The sequence below is a fragment of the Mixophyes fleayi genome, chromosome 8, assembly GCF_038048845.1.
Source record: "Mixophyes fleayi isolate aMixFle1 chromosome 8, aMixFle1.hap1, whole genome shotgun sequence".
Taxonomy (NCBI): domain Eukaryota; kingdom Metazoa; phylum Chordata; class Amphibia; order Anura; family Limnodynastidae; genus Mixophyes; species Mixophyes fleayi.
The window spans coordinates 58,659,176-58,671,424 of NC_134409.1; the positions used below are offsets into that span (position 1 = coordinate 58,659,176).

Sequence of the window (12,249 nt, forward strand, 5' to 3'; positions counted from 1 at the left end):
TCCTATTATATGCTTAGTACAGGAGTTGGTGTAGCCCATGCATACAGCTGTAATGACATAAACTTTGCTAAAACTTTAGCACTTTGACCTTTTTTATCCCAGGTTTGTTTTTAAAATATATTATAAGATGGCAAAAAATTATGATGAAGACACAATGATGGAGGAGTTGTATACTGTTCTTTACTTTTTGAGAACAAGGACTGTTAGTGGCTTTAGATAAAATAAGTGGGTTATGTTGTGCAACTAACAAACTATAACCATGTTACACTTAAACAAAAAAAGTGAAAGCACTTTACAACTTCATGCAATTCCCTACCTCACTAAATGATTCTCTTTCTCTCAAAGCACTTATCACTGAAAGCTATCAAATCATGCGGGAGGCATTTACTTTTGCTTAGGTGTAAAAATACATCAAGCATATACTTTGCTTATAATTAAAAGGCATAAATAAGACTAGGAATATGCAACACAAGAGACTGGGAAGTGAAGATAGAATGCGAAGTGGCAGAAAAAGACAAGAAGGCAAAACAAGGCATCCTCTGCTCAACATATCATCTGTCCAAATGTGAACAACTGTGTTTGCTATAGTGTTATCTAGGATTAAGAATGAAAAGAAACAAAAATTAACATATATCATTATTATTAGCTGATATTTACATTTAAGTAGATTATACTTACTCATTTTGACACATTTGGGGTAAAGCAAAACTCCACTAGTACATATTCTTCTTAACAGTTTAGGATCAGACATCTCATACTCCGGTAAACACTCAAATTCCAAGATCTCACCATGTTTTGCATACTTTCTATTTTCATATTTCTTTATTAGTCTGGTATTATTTCCTTTAAGTTGATTATCATTTATAATACATAACTCTGAAATTTCAGTGGAAAAATTATGTTAATAATTTATAATTTACTATTTATTTTCAGCAGAAAAGCAAATGCCCTAAGTGCCATCGTACTAAACATTTATTGAATGACATAATAGAAAAAAACGCTAATAATCAGTAATCAACAATCTATTTGATGTTCGGAGGCCAATATTTCTGCATATTATGGTAAGAAATCTCTAATCATTTTTTGCACACCTCCTTGGACTGTTCCAGAGACACATTGTGCCACCTCTTGCCAAATTAAATATGCTCCCATAAGAATGAAGAAAAAAATGCAATAGTGTTCAGTTATACAGTCATGGCCAAAAGTTTTGAGAATGACACAAATATTATTTTTCAAAGTCTGCTGCCTGAATTGTAATTAATTTCAAAGTCCATCTTGGCCATGACAATGAACATTATCCCAAAAACAACATTTACACTGCATTTTAGCCCTGCCACAAAAGGACCAGCTGTCATTAGGTCAGTGATTCTCTCGTTAACATAGAGTGTTGACTATGACAAGGCTGGAGATCGCTCTGTCATGCTGATTGCATTAGAATAACAGACTGGAAGCTATAAAAGGAGGGTGGTGCTTGAAATCAATGTTCTTCCTCTGTTAAAAATGGTTATCTGCAATGAAACACGTGCAGTCATCATTGCTTTGCACAAAAAGGGTTTCACAGGCAGGGATGTTAGTAAGATTGCACCTAAATCAAACATTTATCGGATCATCAAGAACTTCAAGGAGAGAGGTTGAATAGTTGTGAAGAAGGCTTCAGGACGCCCAAGAACATCCAGCAAGTACCAAGACCATCTCCTAAAGTTGATTCAGCTGCAGGAACGGGGCACCACCAGTGCAGAGCTTGCGCAGGAATGGCATCAGGCAGGTGTGAGTGTATCTGCATGCACAGTGAAGTGAAGATTTTTGGAGGATGGCCTGGTGTCAAGAAGGAGAGCAAAGAAGCCACTTCTCTCCAGGAAAAACATCAGGGACAGACTGATATTCTGCTAAAGGCACAGTGATTGGACTGCTGGGGACTGGGGGTAAGTAATTTTCTCTGATGAATCTCCTTTCAGACTGTTTGGGGCATCTGGAAAAACGCTTGCCTGGAGAAAGATAGGTGAGCTGTACCATCAGCCCTGTGTCATGCCAACAGTAAGGCATCCTGAGACCATTCATGTGTGGGGTTGCTTCTCAGCCAAGAGAGTGGTCTCACTCACAATTTTGTCAAGGAGCACAACCATGAATAATGAATGGTACCAAAACATCCTCCAAGAGCAACTTCTCCCAACCATCCAAAAACAGTTTGGTGACGAACAATGCCTTTTCCAGCATATTGGAGCACCTCGCCATAAGGCAAAAGTGATAACTAAGTGGCTCGGGGATCACAACATCCAAATTTTGGGTCAAGGGCCAGTAAACTCCCCAGACCTTAATCCTATTGAGGACTTGTGGTCAATCCTCAAGAGGCGGGCGGACAAACAAAAACCCACAAATTCTGATAAACTCCAAGCATTGATTAGGCAAGAATGAGTTGGCCATCAATCAGTATGTGGCCCAGAAGTTGATTGACAAAATGCCAGGGCGAATTGCAGAGGTCTTCAAAAAGAAGGGTCAACACTGCAAATATTGACTCTTTGTATAAACTTAATGCAATTGTCAATAAAAGTCTTTGACACTTATGAAATGCTTGTAATTTTACTTCTGTATAACATAGCAACTTCTAACAAAAAGGTCTAAAAACACTGAAGCAGCAAACTTTGTAAAAACCAATACTTGTGTCATTCTCAAAACTTTTGGCCATGACTATATTGGTATGGATGAATAAATGCTTGCTCCTTTCAAGTGCACACTTAGTTCAGGTTCCATTTGTTCGGAAACTTCCCCTCTGGCCTAAGTGATGGACTAATTAAGAGAATGATTCCTTCCACCGGAACCAGTCACAATTCAGCATGTGGCAGCGGATCATACAGGTCTGTTCCTGTTCTCTCTTCCCCACTGTGCGTGGATGTATTCATTTACTGGTGGGAGCAATTTGTTTGATGGTGGTAATTATTTCATTTAATAGTGGGGCCATGGTCGTGCCTATTTATTTAAGATTGGGTGAGGGACTATTTGATTAATGCTTGGGTGGTTTGGGGGCTATTAATTGAATGTTTGTGGTCAGCATGGTGACTTAGTGGTTAGCACTTCTGTCTCACAGCTATGGGGTCATGAGTTCAATTCTCGACCATGGCCTTATCTGTGTTGAGTTTATATGTTCTTCCCATCTTTGCGTGGGTTTCCTCTGGGCACTCCAGTTTCCTCCCACATTCCAAAAACCTACTAGTAGGTTAATTGGCTGCTATCAAATTGACCCTAGTCTGTGTTTCTGATTGTAAGCTCCAATGGGGCAGGGACTAATTTGAGTGAGTTCTCTGCAGAATTAGTGGCGCTGTATAAATAGCTGATGATGAAGGTGGACTATTTATTAAATGAGAAAAAAATTATTTAATCTTGTGGAGGTTTGAAGGCAAATAGGTTTATTTAATAAATGGGACTGCTATTAATTTAATGTTGGGGCTTGTTGTAGGTAGGAAGGCCAGATCCTTAAACATGGATGCTATTTATTTAACTTTGGGGCAAGATAGGGGTAGTGAGACTTAAATTGCTCACTCATTGCTAAACTTTCCATATTTCATATACCGATCCCTTTTGCCAGGATCCAGACAAGCAGCCACTTAGCATAATACAGAAGCAGCAGCAGGTATTGAAAACTAAAAAAACAGGTAGGTGAGAGCAGGACAGTCTGCTAACTGTCCTGATTCTGGTGAGGCAGTCCAAATGTGGTTCTGCATAGCCCCTCAATATCTCTTAACTGTTGCAAAATATAAATGTGTCAGGAAAGCAGTCACTTTTCTATTACACTGAATGCCTCTCTCTCAGAAAGCACTAATGACCATAGGCTATCAAACCATGTTGTTGGCATTTACTGCAGTTGAGGTGTAAATATCAGTTAAGCATGTACTTTGTCCTTATTTAAGTTTGCCTTTACAAACTATCGCCGCTTTAAATTTTAGCTGCAAAGTCGCCGATTTCCGGCGAGTTGAAAAAACCGGACTTTCATACATTTACCCCCTAGGGTTATATTTACTAAACTGTGGTTTTGAAAAAGTGGAGATGTTGCCTATAGCAACCAATCAGATTCTAGCTTTCATTTATTTAGTGCATTCTACAAAATGACAAGCCTGTTTTTTAATATGTTTGAGAGACGTGTTATATGACTATCTTCAGATATAAAAATCCTTCTAAGTGTCTTATGCTCTTCTAACATGATACCATAATCTTGGAATGATTCATGGCTAAGAGAAAAGTACTCTGTCAACGTTGTACAAATTTTGTCTATCACAGAGTAATCATTTAAAGGGATTCCTTGATTCTAAAATAGTGAGGCAGGAGTATCATGGATTATACAGAACGTTAAAGCCAAAAGAGGCATGATTGGACCATGTTTTTGAGCAATTAGCCAATGACTGCAACTGTCAGAAGTATGGGGAGATAAAAAAAATGTATATAGATGATGTTGGTGTGAATAAAGGATGATATTTTCTCTGAACATCTGGTAAGGTGTGTAATCCCAACAATTGTTAAGAAAGAAACTCAACCCAATTAGGGGTCTGGGTTTCAGTAAAAAAAATCCTATCCATGACCAATATTAAACATTTTTGCTATAACAAATAATTCTTGGTCACACTTTGCAATCTTTGTACTTTTTCACAAATACAAAATAATAAAATATCACTGTAATGGAGGAACTCTTATTAGGTTCACAGTTATACCTTTAAAAATGTCATTTTAATCCTTTCAAATCATCCAAACTACCTTCTACAAATGTGGAAGAACACGATACATAACATGTAAATCAGTGGATCATGGAGCAAAGGATTTTATTTCATTTGTCTCTAAAGAGAAATTTGTTATTATGAATTAATTAAACTTTAGATCTAACTATGTAATATACTTTGTCCATTGTGGATGTGGTATACAATATGCAGGACAAACCATTATATTTAAGATTTCTTGAACATCGGTGCAATATTATAAAGGGTGTAAAGACACACATGCTTTCTGAACATATTAATAGATGTCAAAATGGTAATTTGAAAGATGTTAGAGGTTAAGGTTATAGAACAGATTGAAAATACAAAAAGAGGAGGTGATTGATTTAACTACCTATGTAAAGGTGAAGCATTCTAGATCTTTAAACTTAAAACGCTGTCACCTTTTGGTCTGAATGAAACTTTGGAGCTGAAAAATATATTAAAAAAAAATTATGCAATTTCACGATTATGATATATAATATTACCTGTTATATCTTCTGTTTGGTTCTATTTAAGCCTTGTGCTGATTTAAAAAGGACTCTATATTAATTTGTGAATTTGTTAATTTTTTATTTTTATTTTTATATTTCTTTTTATCTTCTGCTACACATCTCGGACCTTTGTATCTATGTATTTGGTTACTTTTATATCCCAGCTGTGGGATAATATCAAGAATTGGGTATTAGTTCCCTTTACAAGGCAGCGTCGCTTTAAATTTTAGCTGTCAACACGCCAAATTTCCGGCGATTTGTACAAATCGGAGTATGATAAATTTACCCCCTAGGATCATTTGGCTGACAACTATGAACTGTCTATCTATGGGTCAGCATAGCGAGATAATGATGATGGACTGATCACATCCAATTGGGTCTTTTTTTATCTCATTAGTGAGAATAGGAAATTGATTGGACAATCCTGAATAGTAGACCCGTTATAAGGAGCAGCGCTTCTATAGATTTTACTTACCTCTGATGAAACCGTCAGTTCAGACGGAGAAATGCATCAGAAACATCATATCCGGAAATTTGGTTGGCAACCTATTCTATATTGACTGCTCCCCGTGGAGTTATTCAAACAAACTACTCAGACCAAATGGACATTCTATAGGACGGAAGTTCATAGGACTATTCGGATAAAGATAAGTTACATCAAAAATACACAAACAGTGGCTACATGTTGGTGTCCTAATTGATGTTCGTATTTGGATATCCGAGTACTCTAATTGAGACGCTATCATAGGAAATTTCTCCCCTCAATAGATGCCCCATTGATGTGGCTAATATGACTCTGGTAGCCTAGATCGAATAATATCACTGAGGTTATTCTGATAGAATAACGGGAGTTTGAAGTTAAACTTTGCATATATTTCATCTGTGCCCATTTGGATGTGGTTATACATGATTCTGGTTCTATGAACTATCCAATCACGCTGAGGTGGTCTTGATAGGACCATTGGATTTTTGAGATATGCATCATATGTAATTTATTTTTGACAAACACTAATATTAGTATGAGGATTCTATTATATGCCAATACAGTACTGATTATTGTATTAAGGAACATCATATGTTGAGATAAATACATGGCTGCCTTATATCAATCCAGATTGATTGAATTATTGGTGATTATATTTTATGTATATATTAAATATTGTGTTTTATACAATTTGTATTTAATAAACTATGTGGTAAATTTATCATGCTCCCCTATTTATATATAATTCTTCTTGCATTTCACGCATATAGCAATTTCAGCAGATTACATGTGGGAGTGGCAGATAAATAGCCATTTGGCTCCTGAGATTGTGGTTATTGTTTATTTCCTTACTACACTGTTTTCATGTAATTGTGTGTATTATCCCTCTAAACAGGAAGGGAGACTGTATCAGTATAGTTTTCTATTATTCTAACATTTATTATTAGGAAATCTGTGGCGCCAGATAATCATACAAATACAGATAGAGATATAAGTAATATAGTAAGCAAAATCACAAATACACAAGGCAGTTATGAATAAGTAGCACAGATGAGTGTGAATCAAACTGTAGGGACTCACAAAGAATGTAGCAAAAGATATAATAAGGACATACAATGGAGATGGACAGTAGACAGATTTGAGGCACAAGGTAGATATGGCCCTGTCCGGGAGAGTTTACATTCTAGAGGAATTGATCTGAATATTGTATTGTGTTATGAAATGTTTATTTCATTATCGACTGAAAATGTTACACCGTACCACTATCACCTATTAATGTCTTTCCCAACCTTGTTTCAGATTCTTTATAACATCAGTATGTATTTAGTGCAACACCAATTTAACATTCCTTGGTCATTAAACCAGTGTTCTTAACAGTAGCTATATTATATTATTAGCACCTAATATTGTCTTAAATTTTATTTAGGTATTACTAAATTATTGCTATGCAGCTATATTTGTTTAAGTACTACAATGTTGCAACCTTATTACCAAGATGTCCGCCATTTAAAAATAGATTTCAATTGTTCTATAAGTTATGAATGTATGTTAATCCTTTGATGAATAAGGAAAAGACCTGAGGTAGTCATTCTGCTTTCTCCATATTATTGGGCTATCACAGTTTGTTAAATAGACCCCATAGGAAGATGAATGCGTTTTGCAATACATAAGTGCTACCTGAGCAAAATTGGAAACAATATTTAGTGCTAACGTTTACTGGTTAAATAACCAAGGTCTAATAAATCAATGTTGCACTGGATAAATATTGATGTGATGAAGAACTGGAAACAAGATTGGTAAAGACATTATAAGGTGACAGTGGTACGGTGTGAAATTTTTAGTCAAGCAAGAAATAAAAAATGTCATAACACAATATAATATAACATTTTGGAATATTAGGAAACAATATTGATATTGTCCCCCATCCTGTTTGAAGGGATAAACATTTGTTTCCCATTAAAACAGAAAAGAAAGGGCATCCCTTTCAATATTAAGACAAGAATATACAATGAAAATGGTGTCATGAATATGAATATAGGAAAATAGTTCATGCTAACTCTGTTTAGTCACAGATCCCTGTAGGTTATTCTTTCAAGCTGTTTAATTCACTTTACTAATCTTGAATATTTCACTCTCTAATTTTGTATAATGTTAATCCAGATTTAGGTAGGTTGGAGGATTTTAAAGGATTAAAATGAAGTATGACATTTTTAAGATATTAATGCGGACCTAATAATTGTTCTTCCACAACAGATATTTTCTTTTTGTATTTGTGACATACTTTACTGCTCTGGGAGATCGACCCATTTCAAAAAATATTGGGATAGAGGTGCCTTTGAGATATAGTGAGGTCCACTGATGTTAACGTTCTTGTGCAAATGTTCATAATAACTTTTTATTGATATGAAATGTTAGTATAGTTTTTAGAAAACAGCATCTAATATTAGTAACAGACATTATACATTGTACACTAACAATAGACACCTTTTTCCCATATTATAAACCTTGGAATATATTTTCCTGAACATCACATATGGAGTTCCCTTTCTTCCATAGCTAGGAATGAAGCAGGGCACAATTTACTTAGCATTTTTTGGCAGCCGCTAAATACTAAAATGGATTTCCTGAATAAGGACCAGGGGGTAAATTAATCAAAGTATGATTTTTTCATCGATTTTAAATTGCTGTAGATCGCTAGAGATCTACAGTGATATTATGTGCCAAGTCGCCATATGTATTAAACTGCGATTTTGAGAGCCTGAAATCCAATCTCTGGTGACGTGTCGATTTTAAAACACCTATCCTGCCTGCTGTTTAGTTAAACTCACTGCAATTATGCCATAAATTCACCAGGTAAATCACTGCATTGTTTAGACCTGCTTCTGATTGGCTTGATAGCTCCAACTGCATGCAATAATATTTTTATTCTGACATGGCAACACTTAATGTTTCCTGACGCGGACACCATTTAATGTACATAATTGTGTCACTACAAGTGGCAGCATGTACATAGGTCAACTTCACTTGACTTTAAAGGGAGGGCTAGAGGTATGGTAATGCGATAAGGACCCCTGGGGTAGTAAGTAAGACTATTTTCTCTATATATGTTAGTAAAATAAAATCCTTTAAATTGATAAAATTAGGCATATATTGCATTCCTAATCCCACCTGACACATTTTGAATAAAAAGAGTATTAAAAGACTAAACAAAATTAGTTATTGTTCTCACCTTGATCTGTGTTCACCACTACTGTCAGAGTGCTTGATATCTTGTTCTGACCTAGTTCAAAGACAAAACAAAAAAATCAACTGTGTTACAAACCAGATCAATGTATAGGACAGGTTCAGAATGGTTCCTACCATTTCCATGTTACCCTAGAAAGAACATACACCCATATTGCTAGTACACGCTCCTGCAGTCCACTGTAATTGAGAAAGTGATCATTTAGTCCACGGATGATACAGACCGGGGCACGATCAACATCTCCAATGGTGCTTAAAGAAAAAATCTTGTTTCGTTGCAAGAACCACATCAAGAGACAATGAACACAGAAGACAAAAAAGGGAATTTAATAGAGAAAGTTTAGTGTAAGAAGCTTTATTCTGTTACCATGACTAGAACAGTTATCGATTTTATCCACTTAACCATTCAAAAAAGAGGTTTTAAACATACGCCTCTGTGTATGTGATCCATTACATTTATATATATATTTTTTCTAGCTAATATTTAAACAGTTACTTACTACTGTCCCCACATACTATAACCAGTTCATAGAAAGTCCACACAAATACAGTAGGGCAGTGAGTTCCAATGGTGTGGAACAGTGTGGGCGAAGTCCTGAAGGCGGGAGTGTGAAGTGAAGGAGGAGAAGTCAAAAAAGCAGCCAGTGTTTTGCTTACATGAAAAATAATAAACTAATTTGCACCCTCAGAGTCGGATGCAATTTACACTGAAATAGCAAGTGTAAATTGCATCCCGTAATTTACACAGTATTTAGAGTAGCACGGATCCTTAGATCCGTGCAACTTAGAATATTGTGCAAAATGCACAAACACGCATCTTTATCTGCCTTATGGGCAGTGTGCAAGTGTATCATGCACAACTAAAATAAATAAAAAAATGTAAAGAAAAAAAATTGCTCTTTTCCCCCCCAAACAGCACAAGGGTTGGTTATGCTGTTGGGAGGCGGTGCACACCCTTTTTAAATAAAAATATTATTTTTTTACTTTGTTTTTTTAATACATCAAGATCTCTTGCACCAGTTGAAAACACCCGCAAACGATACATATTCTAGAGACCTATATGCGCTTGCTTTCAACTCAAAATAGTATGTAAAGTGCGTGAACACACCTTTACATTGCTAGGCTCGCCCACTACCCCCCCGTTCCACCTCTCTAAGTGCAGAGAAGTGCTAACCAAGACGAATCTTTGGCCAAAAGTGCGTTTTGCACTCAACAGAAGGACTTGCGTCCGACTCTAAATGAGGCCCTCAGTGTTTAAATACACAGCCACATGTGTTTAATCAATGCGTCACATTCATTTGTTTCTCTTGGAGCTCCTGTCTCTCGTCAGCTCCTAACCAAATCAAACCAGAAAGCTTAACATAGTTATGCTGTACATTAACAGATTGTGCTACAGCTAGATCTAAGGTTTATTGTAGCATAGCCAATACTTAGGGTTAGACAAGAATAATCTTAGAATGTATTTAATTCAATGGATTCATTGAGGCCTTGTGGAAAAAGAGACCTCAATGCGAATATTCAAAAGGCCTCTGTTTTACAGAGAGTACTGAATCGATCCCCCCTCTCATTGTGGGTTTAATTGGTTCTATTGCGGTTATTTTACAGTATTCCCATTTAAATCCCCCCCATGTTTGCAATATGTCTCTACAGACTACGTGCTGCATGTGCAGAGTTTGTAGTTAGATCTATTACTATTAGATATAATTATTATGGTGATTTCTGTTGTCTTTTAACTTTTTTAATGTATGTTAATTAGCTTAATGGGTGTAGTAGTGACAATATTGTAAGTTTATATGTTTTATTCAATAAATTTGATGTTTTATATAATTTTGTGTGTTGATATTTGAACGCCCTTTTAAAGGTCTATTTGATAGAAATTATGCGCATCTTTTTTTTTGGCTGAAGTATAACTAGCAAGTCATTATATTCACAAATACAGTATATATGTAAAAGATCACATACTTTGCTACAATTTGTGATCCTTTTTATTCTATTTGCATTTGCTATGTTGCTGGACACCTGCTATTTTTCTCTGTTATTAGTCACTATGCAAAAGTTGGACAGAATTTTTCAAATTTTAGATCCCTTTAAAATTGAAAATGCTATTTAAAATGTTTAAAATTTTAATTTGAGAAAGCTATACGGAATTGACCATGTTTGCACTGGTTCTCACATGATCTAGCCGATTCGGGTGTGACCACATTCAAGCTAAATTTCCTACATTTTGGTGGTTTTTAATTAACAATGACAAACATGATACAGTGAACTTCTAAAACTGTACTGTCCGAGGTTTGATTTTTAAACAAATGTTAAAATACTTTCTTATTAACTAAACATCTTATTTAAATAGTGTAACAAAACCTGTAAAAAATTCTTAAACATAACATTACCTCACCTTTACAAGTTGGAGGAACCATATTCCATGTTCCATTGGTCGTGCAGAAAATCTCAGATGGTCCAGTGAGCTTATCTTTTGAGTTTTTGCATTCCAAACGAATGACATGACCTACAAAATATTCATCAGCAAAGATAGTAGTCAAAACTCTAATGCTGTCATCCTCCATTGGGGGACACATGCGAACTGTAATGAAATTAGAAAATAAAATACAGGTAAAGAGAAAAAGTGATGTTGAAGAATAATGCATTAGAAAATAACTAATGTTAAATTAGGCTAAATTCCTATCTTAGAAATAGGATATGCAAGAATGAAGCAATGAACTTCCTGGAGAGAAGCATTTAATTTAATTTTCTTCTGTATTTAGGATTATATAATAATAAAGCACAACGTCTAGATTTCTGCCAAAGTGTATAGGTTTGGAGTGAGGAGACAGCATTTGCAGAGACAAAGAAGTTTTCTCCTGACCATTGGGAGGACTTGAGAGGAGTGAGGACATTATTTACCAAGTACAGAGCAGGTGCACAGGTATGCCTAGTTTTGCGGTGCAGGGCAAAAATTAGATTTTATTTTGCGGAGTGGGATTTTTAAAATTACATAAAGGGGTGGGGGAATTCTTTGCTCTGTGGAAGGTTTCACACCTATTTTTACTCTGCATAAACCCTTCAATTTTGCATCAGATCAGGACAGGTAGAGATTACTAAAAGGAGGTTTTGAAAAAGAACCTATTTTAGACATTGTTTTAACCAGTTTCAAAACCGTTAGATTTACTAAAGGCCAAACTACTTAAATTATTTGTTATGCAAAGCACCACATTACACATTGGTAACAGACAGAAAAAGAGGTGTTGTTAGAAGCGGGATTGTCCAAACTGCATGCTGTTTGAACTATCTTGCC

General features: G+C 35.6%; 1 protein-coding gene and 1 long non-coding RNA gene across 4 annotated transcripts in view; one reads left to right on the forward strand and one right to left on the reverse strand.

The window, feature by feature from the left end:
• The window catches only part of LOC142099309 (uncharacterized), a 151,603-nt gene that overhangs the window by 103,654 nt on the left and 35,700 nt on the right, over positions 1-12,249 (forward strand). The gene's annotated exons all lie outside the window — the stretch shown is intronic.
• Positions 1-12,249, reverse strand: part of LOC142099302 (complement factor H-related protein 2-like) — a 51,963-nt gene that overhangs the window by 20,311 nt on the left and 19,403 nt on the right. Inside the window, exons 5-7 of one of the 3 annotated variants that reach the window (XM_075182628.1) lie at positions 11,353-11,463; positions 8,944-8,994; positions 679-876 (exon numbers count right to left, since the gene is read on the reverse strand). In XM_075182628.1, the coding sequence (XP_075038729.1) occupies positions 679-876; positions 8,944-8,994; positions 11,353-11,463 (360 nt within the window). Of the gene's footprint in view, positions 1-678; positions 877-8,943; positions 8,995-11,352; positions 11,539-12,249 lie in introns of all 3 variants that reach the window. The other 2 variants (XM_075182627.1, XM_075182629.1) reach the window with 2 other exon arrangements.